This window comes from Podarcis muralis, chromosome 1, assembly GCF_964188315.1.
Source record: "Podarcis muralis chromosome 1, rPodMur119.hap1.1, whole genome shotgun sequence".
In the NCBI taxonomy this organism is placed as follows: domain Eukaryota; kingdom Metazoa; phylum Chordata; class Lepidosauria; order Squamata; family Lacertidae; genus Podarcis; species Podarcis muralis.
In genome coordinates, this window is record NC_135655.1 from 91,643,324 (window position 1) to 91,664,399 (window position 21,076).

Below are 21,076 nucleotides of genomic sequence, written 5' to 3' on the forward strand. Positions count from 1 at the left end.
TACCTTAACCCATGAATCTGAAAACTTGCCCAATTGAGACTAGTAACACCTAGGGCTCTTCTTACAAAATAATAAATGTCTTCATTGAATAGTTATGTTCATTGCTCAATGTTTGGAAACCACACAAATTATTGCAAACACACACTGCCATCAATGAGTCTTAAGTATCCATTAAAGTTTTCAATCAAATTCCAGATTCAATATGACACCAGAAATGGCACACGATAAAATCACGGCATGCTTGATAGCAACAAAATATGGTAAGAGGCTATTTACCTACGTTCTAACATGGCTCCCAGTGCTTAACAATGCCTGGTCTAGAATCCTAGATGGCTTAGATTAACATCATCATTCAACTCAAAAGGAGAATTAACTCTATCTCATTCAAAATCATCCATGCATTGAAAGAGAGAGGATCAAATGCATGCTTCAGCTTGCCGCATAAGCTGTCATATTTTGACTCAACATCTGGCATTGCTTAAGTTTCTTATTCCATATGTAAGCAGTGCTAATAAATCACTGCTCTGGGAGTTCACATTTGAAGAATGCCACTACTGAGATCTTCCCCCAAGCAATCCAAAGTAGCAGAGGAAAAATTTCAGCAATGTCTTTAACAAAATCCCTCAAAATCAGAACATTATTGAATTATTAGTCAACACTGTATCTAAGTAGCCTGACTCTACCTCATCTTTAACTGTGTGCTTTAGGACTTCATCCCATGGAACTCTTAGCTCTGTTTCCCTTTCATTGCAAATGGAAGTAAATTTTGCTGCATTGATTTATCCATCTGTTTTAGGTAATGAGTCCATAGGCTAGTAACATTCATGGAAAACAGATCTATTAGCCACAATGGCTATTTGGAACACCCATGTTTAGGGGTTGTTTGTCTGAAACCTGAAAGAACATGCTCAGGAGGCATACCTTTGCCACCACAATTCTTCCTGGCAGCCACTATCTCACCCAACCCACCCAGCCCCTGAATGATGACATCTGGTGACTGGGAGTGGCCACCGGGACCACATAACACCAGTTCTGAGAGATCTGCATTGGCTCCCAGTACGTTTCTGAGCACGATTCAAAGTGTTGGTGCTGACCTTTAAAGCCTCGGTCCTGTATACCTGAAGGAGCGTCTCCACCCCCATCGTTCAGCCCGGACACTGAGATCCAGCGCCGAGGGCCTTCTGGCGGTTCCCTCATTGAGAGAAGTGAGGCTACAGGGAACCAGACAGAGGGCCTTCTCGGTAGTGGCGCCCACCCTGTGGAACACCCTCCCATCAGATGTCAAAGAGATAAATAATTACCTGACATTCAGAAGACATCTTAAGGCAGCCCTGTTCAGGGAAGTTTTTAATATGTAATGCTGTACTGTTTTTAACACTGATTGGGAGCCGCCCAGAGTGGCTGGGGAAACTCAGCCAGATGGGTGGGGTATAAATAATAAATAATAATAATAATAATAATAATAATAATAATAATAGTTGTTGTTGTTGTTGTTGTTGTTGTTGGTACACAGAAATCTTTCTAACAGAAACACCACACATCATGTAGTGTCACCCTGATGAACCTTTAGAGGAACAAATGGCAGCTGTTTGTGGAGGGATGTCTCCCATTTCACCGCCCACAGGTGGAGCAGCAAAGTAGGAGGGCATTTCATCTCAATCATAACTCATAAACAATATTTTTAACAATTTAGATTTTAAAACCATGGGCCTTAAGTATTTTTTTTTTAAAACCCACAGATCATATATTTTTAAAAGTTTTCAACCACTATCTAAAAATGCAACTGATTTTCAAAGGAAGGAAAACCAGCCATCAAGAACGCTCTGCCTCTTGTTGCTCCTGGCCTGATCATACAATAGGACAAAAACCATAGTCTTCAATGGCAATCAGGAAGGCTAGTCAGGCCAGGTCACAATTTGTGTACTTATCACACCATAATTGCTCTGAAATATGCTTAGGGACAATGTATTACCCAGAAAAGCCCTCTGCTAAAAACCTTAGTCTACCCACAGGGAGTCTGGCTATTTCCACTGCAGGAAACAGAGACAAGACAAACTCTCTGGGATAGCTTCAAATGACTTTTATAATCTTAATTACTGGTCCCCTCGTGCTCTATTTTACCTGGCCCATCTACTGCAGTACCTTATTCAAGTAACTTAATGTGAAGGGAACATCCTATGCTCTCACCTCATGGCTTTTCACTCTCATCTCATATAAAGTAACAGAAACTCCACATCATTAACTAAGGTAACAGATGAATGAACTGACAAAATGCAACAGCAGAGGAATGGCAACAGCAGAGGAAAAATAGGTCCGTTTGGAAAGCCCCTGAAGCCAAAGCAATGAACCACCACTGTGGAAGCTGTGGCTTTTCCAATAAATACAAAAATTACTCCAAGGATGAGTGGAGAAGCTCCAACTAAGCCAACATTTATAGTACTCCCAACAGTGAAGTATTTATGAGCTATCTACAAAAGACATGGTCTGTTAGCAGAAAAGCAGACAGCAGCTGCAAATCATATTGTTGACAATCATCTTATTGTTTTCCAGGTTTCCTTACAAGAAACTGGTAGGGCTCTTGCACAGAAGTTGATTCTACCATTAGTCACCATGGCACATTAATCTGAACGCAGCAAAAACATCTATTTCAGTATTCTATTAAAAGTGGCTGCACATGCTTTGAATTGTTTGTCCTAAGACAAAACGACATTTTAGAACTATAGTACTTTTCTGTCCTCACAAATAAAGGAGATAGCAAAAATGTTCCGGAAAATGTATGCATAGGATCATTATTACAATGGAGTTAGCTGGAGATTTGGAATTGGTGTAATCCAGATTCTCTTATATTATTCAGCAATTAGAAAGAGATTCTTAACAAATGGTAAGTATGTACAAGAAAACATAGCTATGATGATCGGCAAAGCTCAAGTCTCCAAGCAAGTGCTAGTTCTGACATCCTTTTCCTGTTCACAATTAGCTTTGCTCCATTGTTCTCTATATTGTCTTCAAGGTACACAATCCCACTTTCCATTGCCAACATCATCTCATCCAACACCTTCCTTAGGCTTTCATCACCTCTAACCTTTCTTTTCTTGCCTTCTTTACTCAGCAGCTGACCCTACCACAGATGCATTCGCCTTGGCCACTCCTTCCTCCACACTTAAATTTTCTACTTCCTACTTCCTCCAACTTTCCTTCCCTGGCTGCTTTACAGTCAGCTATCTTCATAATTACAACAGATGGCAATTGGTTGCATACAAATACAATAAAAATACAATACATTGGCCACAATGCTTGTCTAGGCTTTGCCCCAGAGGAGGATGCACCCAATGGTTTCAGGGCCCAAAGTCATGTGTCATCACCACATGCAAGTAGGAGTCAGATGTGATATATTGACTCAACTAAATATACAGTATTACATAAGTGCTTTTTAGCAAAACTGGAATGAATATGCATGAATATATGTGTGGGATTCCCCTAATGAGTCCCATCAGAAGCCCTGCCCCAGGACGTCTGCTTGCACAACTGTCTTCCCCTTTTTTTTCTGCAAAAAATTATATTGGGTAGTTCCAGAGAACACCCAGAGCAGCACGCAGGGGGAGGAAAGGAGGGATCGTTCCATTTGGCAAACCCAAATGCTTGCCCTGATGGAAATATCACCATATTGCAATGCTGAATTACCCTCAAATAAGGATAGCAACATCAAGATGTTGAGGTGTAGCTAACTAAGCTTCCACTATGCATATTTAGAGATTAGGCTGGAACACCTTGAGATGGAAAAATATTCAACTTTAGTCCTTAATTGTGCAAATGTTTCATCTGCACTTGAATACCACCAATGTGTCAGTGCCAATTTAAGGCATACGCATGTAACCCTAAACCCGCATATGGAACAAAGAAGATCTGAGAATTTGTACAGAGGTTAAAAGTACAGATTGCACACTTGCAATCCTTCAACTTCAAGGAACACACACCTCTCCTATCCTGGTTATACCTCTGCTGCAACTTGTGGTTGCTGCTGGGAATGCCTAATTCCCTGTCCATCTAATGCAACTAATTGCAACTTGGTGAGCCAAGTTTGTTTACTAAACGAGGAAGATCTAGGATCAAATGCCTGCTTTGTCAGGAAGCTCACTGGGTAATCTTGGGCAAGTCACCATTACCTCAACCTAACTTACCTCACAGGCTATAATGAAGATATTAAAGCACTCAGGTACCACTTTAAAAATACTTCTCATACAATTGTGCCCTGCAAATTAAAAACACTTGTTTTATCTTATATGGAAGGGCAAAAAGTTTCAATTTCCTGAAACAGAAGGCAAATAGAGAAATCCTATTTTTTCCAAAGCTGTATAGGATCTTTTTACCACTCATGTTCTCACATTTCTACAGTTATAATGCTCAGTGACTGCTGTAGAATCAAGTGTTATATATAATATTAAAAGGCACAGGACTTCAATTGTTCCCAAATAGGGCTTGCTTGGTCTTTATCACAGAATTGTGTCCCTTCAGAATACCAGATTTTTCAGAATTGAGTTGCAAGAAGGTTGTTGTTGGAGGGAAATGCATGTCTTCATAATGGACACATAGATGCAAGACATTAAAAATGCTCTTTTGTGTTTTTAGCAGAAGTCTCAGACAGAATTATAGCAAAAGGCTACTTTTTGGTAAACTGTCATGATAAATCATTACGCTGCAGGCAACATCTATCTTCCTTTTTAAGCATTACAGAGCTCTCAGCAGTATGTCATTTATTTATGCAACAGGTGGAACTTTTATACCCTCCTTTGACCAACCCTGAAAAGAAAGTAGGGCTGAGCAAAATCTGTGCCTATATTTCTGCAGCATTTCCCACTTTGTGTTTCCAGCTAGCTGCTGGATTCTCCCCCATTAAAAAGCAACATCACATGATACCAGGTCATGAGAGTTGTTGACTAGCTATGTCAATTGTCTATGGGAACGCACATTGGAATACTTTGCCCATTCAGAGAAGGGCAAAGCTGTCAGACATTAGACTAAGAATGCCTTTAACCAAAATTAACCTGTGAATTACTGGAGAATATATACCAGGCATTAGAAATTTATAATGCTTAAATGTGGATGACAAAAATTGCATGCCTGCACTATCTCATGACATATTTAAATTTGTGAAATAAAATAGCATTAGTTCCAAGTGAAACATGAGGAGCTGCCCAGGGCACCTGCAATTTTCCACACATATTTTCTATGAAATTTCTAAAAGAATGTTTGCAGGTTAGGTCCTTCAGTACAAGCTATTTCCAAGCATCAGCACAGCAAATAATCCAGGAACTACTTTCAGTGCTTATCAAATCAGTTCAGGAATCTGTCAGGAAAATTATGATATGCTCAAGTATTCATTTCAGGAAAAGCCTCTGGCACAGGAAGAGAGATTATTGAAGAACAACAGCAGGTTTGTATTGCAAAACCCACTAGGACAAAAAATAAATAAAAAATCACCAGAAGCAACTCAAGAAAGAAACTAATAAGCTGTTGTGTTATGCTGTAAAATTGGGGTTCTTCTGTCCCTTTTTGGAACGGATAGTTTAATCACAATGTCCCTGTTGAAATGTTGTTAGGTTAAAATTAAAAAAATATCTTTACTAAAGATCAAATAAATTTTGCAAGATTTCAAGCTTTACGAAGTTCTTCAGTAGGCATAAAGATCTTGAGCTCCTAGTGTAACATGGTGGCTAAGACTGCTGTATGAACCAAAGGTTTCCCCAGTTAAATCTCATCATGCCATGGATTCTGCTGGTGGCTTTTGATAAGCTGTCATCTCTTAGTCTGTGACGTGAGGTTGGCAATTTAGCATTTACAGGCAATTTAGTATTTACAGGCAACCCAGGGTATTTACAGGCAACTCTCAGGGTGGCTCAAAACAAGAAAGGTAATGTTTTACAACAATAAAAGCATGTATACAGCATTTGCAGTGCATAAAAACGACTTAAAGCTAAGACATAATAAAAGTCCTAGGGAAATAAATAGGCCTTTGCCTGGAACCAAATAACAGCAAGATTCACACCAATGAACCTCTCTAGGCAGAGTATTCCACAGCCAGGGTGCCATCACTGAAGTTATGCACCTCATAGCCTCCTGCTGCATCACAACCAATGAGGGTGCATATTGAAGAGTCGTTCAAAGAGGGGCTGTTATTGTACAATCAGGGTTCTCTGCCTATCTAGCTACTAAAACAAACTACAGATCATGCCTCAATGCAGAGCCAGATATTTGGTTGCAGCTGTCCCAAATTTAACCAGTGATAGCAACATTGTGCAAATCAAAACAGTCCCATACCTCTCATTAGAATCTAAGTTCCCGAGCTATACTTTATCGTTCTTTTTCAATGCCAAGTGACATTTTTGGTTTTGCAACTGTAAAAAAAAGTTCTAACTAGCATATGTATGTATGTAACATATTGTTGATTTACAATACCTGCTTTGAATTCGTTCTCAAATGTTTTGCCTTACTCTGTTTTTTGTTATTGGTTTTTGTTTACGTAGTTAAATAAGTTCCTTATTTCTCTGAAATTAGTGGGGAAAGTAACATTTTGAATGAAGTGAAACTTGATGTTTAACATGTCCAAATGCTTAAAAGTACCCTCCATCATCAATACTACTGTCATTCGGTTCAGTGTCTATGTAGGTGCTAGGTGAAAATATTGTCCTTATGCCAAAGATATGTATGTGCAACACTAGTGTTTTGAGAAAACAATATTTAACTTCCATTTTTAATGACTTTCAATGGGGAAAAATAAGTTTGTATCAAAATTTTGCTATATGATAAAACATCAACTAACAACTCTATGACTTTAAAAGTTTGGGAACTGCTGTTGTACACAGGTTGCATTTAAAGCACAGCTGAAGCATGTCTTCTCTCAAAGTGCTTAGTGGGTCCCTATAAGCGTGCTTAGTGGGTCCCTATAGTGGGCCTGCTATAAGCCTGTGCCATAATACTGGTTCTCTTGCAACATCTGTTGGTGTCCTGGACTATAAGAACAATAAGGTGAGGATTGCATTATGTTTTAAGTGCACTGAGAAATCATTTACTAGTGGCTTCTGGTAACCCAGCTTTTTGCAGTACAGGCACACTAATTATTTGACAGCAAGGGCTATACACCAGATTTCGTACTCATTAGAATTTTTCTGTTTTTCCTATGCAGGAATCAAAAATGTCTCACAGTTGCATAAATGAGACACTGGTTCCTTAAAGTACCCCCTCTCCAGAAAAATTATAATTAAACTAAGCAAACTAATAAATAAATGAATGACAAATGAATTTTAGACTGGAAAAAAGAACCATGTTCATCATCTTCATACCTCCTCATACAGCCAGGCTACTGTCTTTCTCCTGAGACATGGCAGAGACAACATGCAGCCCTAATATCAGGCACAGGTTCAGAGCAGTGTAAGGTTTCCCATTTGATACACTTCAAAAGAATGCCTGTATTGCAAAGATAGCTTTGTTCTGGTTAGCATCAAGTTCTCAACAGCCTACTGATTTAGAGGGAGTTAAAGCTATCACCCATGCCAGAGAGCACAAACATAGATCAGAATGCCTCTATTTCCAATGTACAGCTGCGTGTGCCGTTGTTTGTGTAGCCAACAAAACACAACCCACAAGCAAGAAGATGGTACCGTCAAGCTTCAGGGCACATCAAGGTTTTCAAAAGTACAAAAACCTTTAGGAAAAATAGCTAATAGTGATCTCAGTTCTAATAGTGATCTCACTTTGCCAAGTGGTGATGACTGGGAACAGAACACCAATTGGTCATTAAGGGAGAAAATAGAAAACTTTGTAGCAGGCTGCACTTGTAAATTCTAAAGAATGGTGCCTTTTCACAGGTCCATTCTAAAGCAATATTACACACAAACAAACAAAAATTCTGCTGATTTAAAGACTCTTCCAAAATGCTTTACCTGGAATATAGTATCAGACCCAGCTCTCGCTTCTAGACACTATGGACTAGTGGTCATTTTCTTAGCTTTTTTTTTTTTTTTTTGCAGTACTTCCCTTGAAACTACAAGGTTTAAATTTCTCTTTCCTTGGACAGAATGCACATTGTCTATACAGTAATCTTTTAAAAATCCACTAGAGTTGTAATTTCTATTGGGCATTGGTCTGCTGCCCACTCAAAGCTGGAAGCAAGCAGTCAGATTTATTTTAAAAAATTATTTTTTTTTAGTTGTCTGCAACCAGTCCTTTTAAAAAGTACCCGTCATTGTGAGGTAGCAGGACCAGTAAAACAGTGGCTAGCTGGCATCCCTACATGTAATGCTCCTATTACTGACAACAGTAGTTTAAAGAAGATGATACAGTTGATACCTTGGTTTAAGAACAGCTTAGTTTAGGAACAACTTGGATTAAGAACGCTGCAAATCCCGAAGTAGGTGTTTTGGTTCGGGAACTTTGCCTTGGAAGCAGAACATGTTCCTCTTCCTGTTGAGTGTTTTCCATTTGTAAACTGAGTCCCCCGCTGCTATGGAAAAGCACACCTTGGTTTAAGAACACTTTGGTTTAAGAACGGACTTCCAGAACGGATTAAGTTCATAAACCAAGGTACCACTGTACTGGACTTCCATAAGGCAACTTACCATGGTTCTGTCATCTAAAATATCAGCAATAAGAATTTCCCAATATCAAGGAAGCAGACAGGCCATAGCTAAAAACCTTGTGTCTCTTGTGGAGGTCATTTTTGCACTTTCATATGCACTGATCTAATTTGTATGTAACACTAAACTGTGGTTTAGCATTACATGCATGAGCTTCAGGGTCATGAGCTCCCCCCTTCCTTATTCTGCACAGTTACAAAGAGCTCAGAAGCATATTATTATTATTTATTAAATTTCTATACCGCCCTTCATCCTAGGATCACAGGACGGTTTACAATATAGAAACACAAAAATAACATAGTAACAAATGAAAACAATAACTCCCCCCCCCCCCCCGGGCCAGGATTTAGGGAGAGACAACATCATGTTCTACATGGAATAACACAAAACCTTTCCTTTTATTGTTAGTAAATTCATGGAGAAATTTCTTAATGAAGAAAAAGACACACTGCACATCTTGCTTTAAAAAGAAACTATCCATGTTATCAGAAAGATTGTAGTTTTTTGCTTTTTTTAAAAGATACACAGTATTTTGTTCTTCACCTCTACTTCAGTTGCCCTGGATTTATGAGGTCACTTTAACTTCTGCATTTTTCTTCTCTTTCAAGTTCTGCTTCCATGCAAATTATTTAGTCATATACTGTACACTGGGAAAAATAACAGAGATCTGATTCTGTGGGATTTTTATCAGGTTTTTTAAAATGAGAATATAAGATCTTTACAATATCAACTTTATATCCTGCCTTGGAGTCTCAAAATGTTTGTTCTTTCTGATAACATAAATTCCAGTACGGAAGAGTTCTTTGAAGAAAATTTCCTGTCTAGCCATTTTTGTTTTAGCCCAAGTAGAGTTTAATATTTATATTGTGTGATTAAGCCAAGTATCAGTAACCATCCATCAAAGCATCTGCTCCTTATTTTTCGGATAGGAAACTTTGTACTGTATAGCTATAGGTACCGTAACAGCTGCACTTCAGTAAATGCTATCAATCAAATTTAAAACAAACTTAGTCAAATGTGGCAATCCCAAGTCAAATCCCCACCTTAGACATAATCACACCTGGTCTTTCCATACAGGCAGAGTAAGCAAATAGAATACAGAGAGCAAGATATGTTTTTTAAAAAATTCTCCACATAAACAGAAATCCAATAGAGCAAGCAAAGATCTGGGCTTGAAGCCTTTGTGCTGATCTGTTACTGCAGATCCCATCTGCATTATACATTTGAAGCATATACATTTGAAGCATTATTAGACCACTTTAGGTAGTCAAAGATGTCTAACCTTGCTCCATAGTTAGCGAGGGCTACCAAACAATGGAGCTAGTGGAAAATCCCCCCCAACCATTTTAAGTAATTTCCTCTTCCCATTTTGAGCACTGGATGACACAATGTTTGGTAGGTCCCTCCCCACACAACCATATGAAGAGGTGTTTGTGGAGAATTCAGGAAGCTGCAGAAGGGGGAAGGACGAAAATCCGCTGCATGAGCTTGCCTTCTATTTGCACAGCTCTGGATACAACCCAGTGTTTTATGGACTTACTGTTTTAAAATTCTTAGCAGCCCTGAGAAGTTTTACCTGAAGAACAGCAATCATCAAATAAATAAAAGTAAATATGGAAAACCCCCAGACCTTCATTCAATAAAGTGGAAACAAATTATTTGGAAGACATTCCATTAATGTCAAATGGGACTAATTTCCACATACTTATCAGAGGAGTGAATCCAATAGGCCATTGTACAAGCAAAACAACTTCTGCTCACAAAGCAGAACAGGTTGGGGAACTCCTACAGCTGATGGGGGGGGGGGTCGTACAGGGGCATATAGAGCGTAGGAAAGGAACTTAGGTTGTGCTGGTGAAAGTCATCGGGCTCCTGCAATGATTTGGTCGGATACAACACAGTTTGAGCTAGTATTTTACCAGGAAATAACAGCTGCAGCTTGCTTGAAAAGCAAAGTGTTGGTGGAAATTGCCCGCCCCCCCCCCCCGAAATTAGAATATATTTTTTTCAGACTTTCTGAAACATAATTCTGGACTAGATACTATTCTTAAAGCTCTTCGTCTTCAAGTGTAGAAGCATCTGTGGCAAACTGAAACAGGGCACATTTATTAACAGTAGAACCTGCCAAAGTATAGCCCAGGTGAAATGCGTGCAACTAGAGCTCTTAGTTGAAATATATACCCCATTCAAGTGGTCCGCAGCCAGTTATTAAAAGGGACTTCTCTGTTGTTGCTGCTGCAATATTGAAAGAGATGTTGTTTTGAACAGCACATACACAGTGTTATGTCTTGGACAATTTAGGATACAAAGGTGTGATTGCAAAACCTACTGAAACAAAAAAATCCAAAATGTAAAATAGTGACTCCATCTCTACATATCATGGACAGGTTGTGTAACTTTTAAAGGGAATATCATCAGTGGGGAAAGCTGCATTGCTAGTAGTTTCAGACAGGTATTTTAAAACAAATTTAAGTTGGCCTCTGATTAGCCATGAAGTTCACTGGATGACACTGGACCAGTCACTGTCTGAACCTACATGTTTTCAGTCTACAAAAGCAGAGAATGAAACTTGTATAGTAGTAAATTACCCATGATGACAAACCCTCATATGGCAAAATATGCTGGTACATATATTTCCAAAGAACACGAATGCAAAGCATAATACTCAGTGTTAGGATCAGCTGACAGTCACACGTGGGCAAACAGTAGTGTAGTAGTTATCACTGTGGACTCTAGCTAGGAATACCCCGTCTGAGCCTAACCTACCTCAAATGCTTATTATAGTGTAGGTAATGCACATTTGTGGATGCCACCTTGAGCTCAATGGAAGGATGGGATACAAACATAAACATTAAAGTACCATATAGTGAGCAGCCTACTATTTCACATACTGGTGGGGCTCATTTTGAGCTGCTCATAACAGACTGTAGACAATCATATTATTTTTTACACATATATTTAATTCAAGGAAGAGACGCCTTTAGGTCATTTGAGATTGTGCACCAAAGGCTCTTGCCAGGTAAATGATTAATTCAGAATGGCTGTTTTCCAATTTCTCAAGTGCACAACACTGGTGGATAGTACTCCTGCTGAGTACTTTTTTCCTGCTGTGATCATGTCCCTCCATGTTCCTGAGTTCAACATGGGATACTTTCTTGCCCCCCTTTGCCCCAAGCACCCACCCAGAAAGCTTGCCTTACCTTTCCTTCAAACCTGGCTGTGCTTCCAAGTGGCACCCGGATATTCCTTGGAGGTAAAGTAAACGCTGGTGCTTCTGTTGGAGTAGGAGACTTTAGAGAGGAGTGGTCCAGGGTCAAGGTGGCTTTGGAGATCCTAGTAGTCGTTACCAGTTTCACATCCCCCATGTTAAGAGCTTTAAAAGCAGATGAAAAACAAGGAAGTACAAATGCCTGTTATTACTTTTATAGGGACACTGTCAAACCACAGAGAAAATTAAATTAAATACCCAAGTCTTATTTATTTCAGAGGGAGAAACAAGTAGGATGAAAGCTGAAAACAGACAATTGTTTCTCAGAACACTGAAGTGTTAAATCTCTTTCATCCAAATCAGTGCAAATTAAACGTGCTCAACTTTTGCAGTATTATGCCCAATAAGAAGACATTAAACCTATAGGAAAAGGACACCGTAGCTCTAGAAACCCCTTGGCTGCAAGAACAATGAGAATTTTTTTTAAAAGAAACCGAACACATAAAATAATTGATCCCTCCTTGTGTGTGAAAAACTGGAGGAATAACCAAGCTAAAGCAACTATGAAATAATAACCACAAGAGCTTAATGGGAAAGGGGTGGAGGGGAATCCAGCAACCTGAAAACTACTTGCATCAGTAATAAATAAATACAATCGTCTAGACAAAAAGTGTGGTTTTAAAGATGGACTGTCTCCATTTATATGGCTTTTCCAGGACAGGACAGACAAGAATTAACTGTACTATAAACAATTTTGCAACAGCAAGCCTCACAATGGGGAAGGGAAATGAACCAAAAGCCTAGAATTATGCCTACAGTAGTTGTGCCTTTTCTTTTCACTGATTATACAAACTAATTTCACAAAATGTGATGGCAAATCATCAGGAAAGGAGTTTCAAAAACAACTATGCAGCTGCATTTGGAAAGCTGCAGATTATTATTTCTCTGTGATTTTTAATGTCTGCTAGGTCAGAGTCATAGTGATCCCATACCAGCCACTGAATCCCCTTATAAATCTCCACACAATCAAATACAGTTTTTGCCTTGCTGTGGCACTACTCGTCAACAGTATGAATTCTAGACCCCACTGAACCTTGCTCTGACTTGCTTTTTATTCTTGTTGCTCTCAGTCTCATTCAGTCCCTAAATTTACTTGTTGGTCCCTCAAGTGTCTAGCAGCACCTATTACCAAATTTTAGTAATGCAGTTCTTAAATCCTGCACTGACTTCAAGGCTCTCTTGCCTTTTGCAAGCAGGGAAATCTAGGCCTACTAGAAGAACGGCTGCTAAAATGTTTTTTGATGAAGGTTTTTGCCACAGTAAGAGCAGAAGGAATCTCTTTTTAAAAAGGAAAACAGAGGTTAAAATGTTTAAAAGATGCAATACCACACAAATTAAGCTTTTTGGCCACCTGGGTAACTAAGCAGCTGGATATCTACATGCCAGCAAAGCAGACACACCAATGGAACTTTCTTTTTATATTCAGGTATGTAATGGCCACTGCCCCAAGTGCCTCTAACAACTTCTTTCATGATTCTCAGAGTGGATTAACAATCACTCCATCTTCACAAGGAATCTGGGAACTGTAGCTCTGTGAGGGGGATAGGAGCCGCAGCACCATTAACAAACTTCAGTTCCCAGAATTCTTTGGTGGAAACCATAACTTTTTTAAAATGATATCAGTGTTTTAAATGTATGGTGTGTGAATGTGGCCTTATCCAGGTGACACCGGGTGTACTGAACGTCAACATCAAGGATGGGGGCCAAATCAAGCCCCCTGAGGCCTATCAAGCCTTCAGAGCTCTCCCCAGGCCACCACCCCCTCAAGCCCTGCCTTGTTCCAGTGTGTTTTTGCCTAACTCAAATGTGTCCTTGAACTTTGATAACTCTGCTTGCTTGCTTGCTTAAGTTAGAAGGAGATGTGAGAGTATACAGATTAGCTTACTGTACAAATTTAACATTTATGTTCATTGCTTCATCCAATTTTGCCAATTTTGGCCCTTTGAAGGTTTCCCACAAGGGAATGGGAACCTCGAGCTGAAAACTGTTTTCTACCTCAATACTGTACAACGTCATTAAAAAGGGTAAGTGATGAATTTTTAATGAACAAGACTTATGTAACGATTAAACGAAAAGGTGGGGGTCTCTGGCATGTTACATGTCCAATACTTTCAGAAATGTATGTGAAACAGCAAGCGACACCTCTGTCCTCATCTGCTGACATTTATAAGGCAATAGCCACCAACACAAAAAATAATCATCAACAACTTTGTGCAGTTTTAGGCAATTATCAATTTATTAGGGAAAGGACAAAAGCACTAGTTCACAGGGAGGAAAAATGTGGACCTTAAGTCAAGAAATTAATTTCCCTTCTTGTTTTTCCAGTAAAATAAAAGTCTGAGATCACAGTTGGATCCCATTCATGAGACTGTCCCAAGAAAAGTAGACAATCCACTTTGATTTTTTCACACATATAATTGTTTTCAAAAGTCACAGTACAATTACTAAACATTACCTAGTCTATTCTGCCCTGTGCAGTCACAAAACCTAGAGAACCTTGCAGCTGAGCAATCAGAGCCTCTGTTTCCCCCTATCTGAATGCACACACACACAACTATAGCTCCAATGCTTTTCTCCAAGCTATCGCATGCCTTGTCATGAGGAATGCCAGGGGCTCCACAACCACAGGTTGTTAATGCTAAGTTATTACAGAGGTGACACTAGGGTGAGGACAAGCATGCTAAAGGCTGGAATGCCGGAATGGGATAGAATCTGGCTTACAGGAAGGAATGCATAAAGGCACCTGGATTCCATTTTCAAGTTCTCCATGAGCGCTCTGAAATCTAGGTAAAAGATTGCTATCCTCCACCCACCAGCTGCTAACTGAAAAATTCAGTGCATTACCCACACCTGAGAAAGAAAAAATATTTTCATCCATAAGCCTCAAGGTAAAGGTAAAGACCCCCTGACCATTAGGTCCAGTTGTGACCGACCCTGGGGTTGCAGCGCTCATCTCGCTTTATTGGCTGAGGGAGCCGGCGTACAGCTTCCGGGTCATGTGGCCAGCATGACTAAGCCGCTTCTGGCAAACCAGAGCAATGCACAGAAACACCGTTTATCTTCCCGCCGGAGCGGTACCTATTTATCTACTTGCACTTCATGCTTTCGAACTGCTAGGTTGGCAGGAGCAGGGACCGAGCAACGGGAGTTCACCCCGCTGCGGGGATTCAAACCGCCAACCTTCCAATCGGCAAGTCCTAGTCTCTGTGGTTTAACCCACAGTGCCATCCACGTCCCTATCCATAAGCTTACCTACACCCTACCTGCACCCTAGGACCTTCAATGGATGAAATATCAGTAATACAGCATATAGGTGTCTTTTAGTGGATAGAAACTCTGGAGTCTTCTGTAATGCATACTCATGTCCATAATTTTAAAGTAAGAGGGTGAGTGGAACTTCACATGAGAAGGCTTATATTCCAGTCTTCCACTCTGCCAAGTCTGTTTTTCTTAAGAAATCATATTCCAAGGTTTAGCCATCCCCAAATATGCAATGCAGTCACTTTCATGACAGCATATCCATCACGGCGGATGTAAAGTGAGATGGAGACTTGCCAAAGGCCTCATGTCTCGTATTCCAGTTCCTCTTTTCTTTTTAAGGAATGCTAATCTGTTTTCTTTATTAATTGAAGAGACCCCACAATTCTATTCTATGCTATTATTCCTACGATTCCTATTTTGTAGTCTTAAATCAGGAACAATTACTCCTCACTGGCCAAAATAGATGTTATTTTAATAATGATATAAACAGCAGCTGGGGGAGGGGTTGATTTTAAGAAAGAAAATAGTATGGGGCGGAAGAGTTAGATTTCCTCTGCTATGGCTGCTTTTGGTAAGGGAAAAGGTGTCAGAAATCCCAAATAAGGGATTCAAATGTGCTACAGTGGTACCTCGGGTTACATACGCTTCAGGTTACATACGCTTCAGGTTACAGACTCCAATAACCCAGAAATAGTACCTTGGGTTAAGAACTTTGCTTCAGGATGAGAACAGAAATCATGCTCCAGCGGCGCAGCGGCAGCAAGAGGCCCCATTAGCTAAAGTGGTGCTTCAGGTTAATAACAGTTTCAGGTTAAGAACAGACCTCCGGAACGAATTAAGTACTTAACCTGAGGTACCACTGTACTGAAGTAATGCCTACAGTTCTAAAGCAGGCAATTCTCAAGGGAAACTTTAAATGTACATCACCAGTCCAAAACATTCATTTTTGTAGTAGTTACAGCAGAGTTACTAAAACCAGGGCACAGTCTCTTAATGCATGTCCAAGGCACATGATGCTGCAGTCATGGTGAAACTAAGCAGTCTGAACAACTTAGCTGGGACCCCATGTAGGATCACCTGGAGTTCTAACGTGGAAGGGTCATAAAAATGGGAAATGTAACATGGGTACTAATGAGTCTGACCAAACTGCGGGAGGCAGTGGAAGACAGGAGTGCCTGGCGTGCTCTGGTCCATGGGGCCACGAAGAGTTGGACACGACTAAACGACTAAACAACAACAACAACAACAACATGGGTACTAGCCTTTAAAATAAAGAAAATCCTTACAAACAATACCAAGAGAAAACTGTTTCAGAAAATCTAGTTTAAAAGCATCTGACCTCCTATCTACAGTGGTACCTCGCAAGACGAATGCCTTGCAAGACGAAAGGGTTTTTGGTTTTTTGAGTTGCTTCGCAAGACGAATTTCCCTATGGGCTTGCTTTGCAAGACGAAAACGTCTTGCAAGTTTGTTTCCTTTTTCTTAAAACCGTTAATACAGTTGCGACTTGACTTCGAGGAGCAACTCATAGCACGCGGTGTGGTAGCCTTTTTTGAGGTTTTTGAAGACTTTGGTGATTTTTGAAGCTTTTCCAAAACTTTTCCGAAACCGTGCTTCGCAAGACGAAAAATTCGCAACACGAAAAAACTCGCAGAACGAATTAATTTCGTCTTGCGAGGCACCACTGTACTGGGTATTTGATATAGATGGAGACAGTATGTTTAACCTCCAACAGGTATGGGAAACTGATTTGAACACAGAATTTGAAGATGATAAAGGTTGTCTACAGATGATACACAACGTTCGAAACTCCCATTGTTTTAGGCACATTTCATGACAGGGAATTTCATTAATGTGAGCAGTTTCTGAGCTCTGGGCGCAGTACTATGCCTAAGATTTCATATTAAAACTGGCACTGCTGGAAGGAAAGGAGTACATTTTTTGGCTCCCCACTTCCAGCTGCAGTTTTGTAGTCTTCAGATGAGGACTAGACCATGTGAAAAATTAACAAACATTTTAGCTGCAGTTCATTCATTTTCAGCTTTGTATTCTTTTTATAAAAAGTGTGTTTAGATACTCGGTTGCAGTTCCCATAACTTACATTTAAGGTGCCATTTAGCTTCTAGCTTTCATATCTCAGTTTCTAACACTGATGGTACATTATGCCTGTACGCATAATGTACCATCAGCACATTACTCCACCATTATGCTAGAGAGGTTGCTTAATCCCTGGCACAGATTTACATATGTGGTGGACTTGCTCAAAATTTAATTATGAATTCACAATTGGCACTCTTAAACCATTTTTGTTGAAAGCAAGACTCCAGGCCTGCTAGAAAGAAAGTTACAGTGCAATATAAGCAATTTATGTGAAACGAGAGTGAGTGTGGTGTGACCACCTTGTATATTTTTCCTGGTATTGAGATTGTTCCCTATTGCCATTAGAAGCAACAACATCAATGGGTGTAGATGTGTAAAATCAACACTGTATGATATCCACAATCAGGACCAGAAAGAAAAATGTAGCTGATCTCCTTTAGTAAGCATAGTGACACACTCAGTGAAGATGGGAGCAGGGCAACATGACTGGGTTGATTTAATCTTGACCATTCGCTGCCTAAAACAACAAAGAATTCAGGGATTCTCTACATGTGTTAAGGTAAAATATAAACCCACAAGGACTCTTGATAGTGAAGCTCCCTGTGACGACTTATTCCCTCACCTAGGTGTAAATTAAAGATGGGGCATGATGGAAATGAAAACTGTACTTTTATTAAGTAGCACTCAAAGAGGGATAAAAAGCATGGAAGTGTCACAATTAAAAGCACGGTACTTATTTTCTGTCAAAAATGCTGTTTCAGGTTGAAAGAAGAACTTTACTTTTAATTATCCACAACAGAAGTGTTTCTGTCAAAATTATCTCCTCTTAGAATGGGGCTTTCCACTTTTACTCTTCCGGTAAAAGCACCTCTATCCCCTTTTGGGGACCTTTTCCTCAGAAAATTAAACAGGTTTATCCTGCCTACCAAATCTCTAAGCGTACCTAGCTACTTCCGTAGCCAGGCCCTATCTGCCAGCAAACCTTCCAATTTTCTATTTGCCATCCACATTCTTCCCTGGTTGGCCATTTCTCCTGCCTGTCTTAATTTGGTTAAGGATGAGAGGATGAGAGACCATCACAAGCACACAGTTGTTTGTTTGCTGTGGCCACAACTCCCACCCCAAAGCAGCTATTTTGGGACAAGCACTCCCACCTTCACAATATTCATAATACGTCCACTGTTCCAAACAGACTGACAACCCCTGAACTAGACATTTTTTAAATAGCAGATTATTTCCTCACAGCAGCTCTTTAGATAACCCTGTCTTCAAGCAAAAAGTATGTTAACTATAATAACAATGCTGAATATGGCACAACATCCACACAAAAAGATAAAAAAATACAGATGCACAACATAATCCTTTCTAAAAAGAACACAGATCCTTACAAATTCTCACACTATGAGCCATAATCTTTCTAATTCTGAGACAAGCTGAACACATTTCAAGCAATTTCTGTCAGGAAACTGCAGCCCGGCCCCGCTGCCTTCACACCCTCCCCTCACTTTCAGCCTCTCTACATGCAGAAATAAAGGCAGGAAACGAAAAGATTAAGTCATAACTAGCTGCTCTCACCATAAATTTGTGGCAGGAGGTAAATTTGTACCGTCGGCTTCCTACATAGCTGTTTGATTACATTAGGTTTCCTTTGCCCCAGTCAGAAAAAGAGGTGAAAGACGGAACTTAGATGCAGCCTGTGTTTACAGCTTAAATTTATTATTTATTATTATTATAATTATTATAATTACTATAATATAATTATTATTATAATTACTATCATTATTATACTTCGTTCCACAGCACTGCAATGTGGATTTTTGCTGCTGTTTTGTATTGTTCCTTAATAATGGGAAAGAAAAACACACTGGTTGCTGCTTTTATATATGTAACTACTGTATTTCACAATTCAAAATGTTGATAACAAAATTTGGGCCTGCTTGGCCCAAACATATATTAGAAAACTCAGCAAAAATGTTGCTAGAAATTTTATTTATCCTGGTTACTTTAAACCCACAAGGTAGGACGACTAGTTGCAAAAGGGACAAGACTACCTCTACCTTTAACAATGGGAAAGACAAAAGCATTTCATCTGATTTAGCTTCACTCACCTCTGTATGACAAGCTGCATGCAGCTTTCAAAAATTTCCCACTTCCACACAACTGTAAGGGTACAGGAGGAGCCTTAGCTTGCCTTGGCTTATTGAGAGAGCCAGCGTAATCTGCTCAGCTGCAGAGCACAAAGGAATCAAGTGCTCTGAGATTAGAAGATATCTGGAGGGGTGGCCCATCCCATTTAGCTACCAAAGGCAAAACAGGAAATGCTGCCTTCTGCTCCCCCACTGCATCCCCCCACTTCTGACAGTCACACCCCAGTTCTTGCTGAGCTTGATGGGAGTCAGGGTGCCCTCAGCATTGCTGCCCACTAGGCTTCTCTGCCCATGGGTAGGGGAGACGAACAACAACACCCCACATCTCCCCCTTGGTGGCGGAAGGCTGCCTTTTGCACTTCTGCTATCTGAGGTGGGCACTTCATCCTGCCTCATGGCTGTGCTATCTCTACTAATCTGACACTCCACGCTCTGACTCTTAAAGCAGCATCTGTTCCCCAATTAGGATTCCAAGTAAATACCGTATATCATTCTTAAAAGGTGCACTTTTAAACATTTGCCTCATAAAAAGTATCCCGATACTACACGTTGTAAATGATTCCAGAATCTCTTTTGAGGCATACCAAACACCCATCTTCTCTCTGCTGCAATCCCTTCTTAGCACACTTCTTTATGCTAATCAGCTGAACAATTAAGTGTTGCACTACTTTAGGTAAGGTCAAATGACTGCCACCTGGTGCATTGTCCGTCTAAGCTCTATTTTGTATGGCTCTACTAGGATTAGTAACAAGGAAAGGCTCCCCTGGTAAAACTTGTGTGGTTTATTACAGTGCAACCTCAAGAAAGCCACCTTCTTTCCCTCCCTCTGGACTGCAATATAAAATGTCATTAAGAACATTTACTACTAGAGTTGCCAAGCTGAAACCTGGAGATTTGTCTTTTATCTATAAAACTGCTGCTGAATCAAGGGACACAACAATCTCTCAATTATTTTTCCTCAGCTCTTCAACATGCCAGATTCATACATGGATTTAGAGGGATAGGAAGAATCTCTAAGTTGCAACACTATTAACCACTTCAGAGGTTTTTATGGAGTTATAGCAGAAGAATTTACAACTTTCTTTCGAGTAACATGTCTGTAAGGAAAGTGTAACACCATAACACATCCTGTCAGTGTTAGGGTGACAGGCTTGTGGAAATATATATTTATTTATTTTTCAAAAAAATTAAGTTTATAGCTGACAAGTAATAATAAAAGTTGTAGGAAGGGCCTTGAAAGCATGTTGCCATCAATTTGTATTTTAATTAATTTTTATAATGTTTTTATAATGTTGCACTGTTTTAGTGTTGTTAGCCGCCCTGAGCCCGGCTTCGGCTGGGGAGGGCGGGATATAAATAAAAATTATTATTATTATTATTATTATTATTATTATTATTATTATTATTATTATGTTTTCACCCATGTTTATAAAAACTCAGAATGCAGCAAGTAAGTAGTCTTTGGTGCAATTTCAGGGCCCCTTGTTAGGAATCGACCATTATACATACAGATGTATGCACTGTATTATAATCTTTCTAAGAATCTAGTGGTCTCGTGCACAGACCCCATCACTCTTCAGAGAGCAGAATTGTAGTCTAGGAATGCAGCTATACATACCTGTCAATTCCGTGCTTTGGCAGAGACACAGCTGATTTTAAAAGTAGCCTTG

The 21,076-nt window shown here is 39.8% G+C and overlaps 1 protein-coding gene across 7 annotated transcripts in view; it reads right to left on the reverse strand.

The window, feature by feature from the left end:
• Nucleotides 1-21,076, reverse strand: part of MYLK (myosin light chain kinase) — a 190,430-nt gene that overhangs the window by 130,958 nt on the left and 38,396 nt on the right. For all 7 annotated transcript variants that reach the window (XM_077934968.1, XM_077934977.1, XM_077934971.1 and 4 more), the window contains exon 2: nucleotides 11,831-12,003. In XM_077934968.1, the coding sequence (XP_077791094.1) occupies nucleotides 11,831-11,995 (165 nt within the window). In that variant the 5' untranslated portion in view covers nucleotides 11,996-12,003. The remainder of the gene's footprint in view (nucleotides 1-11,830; nucleotides 12,004-21,076) is intronic.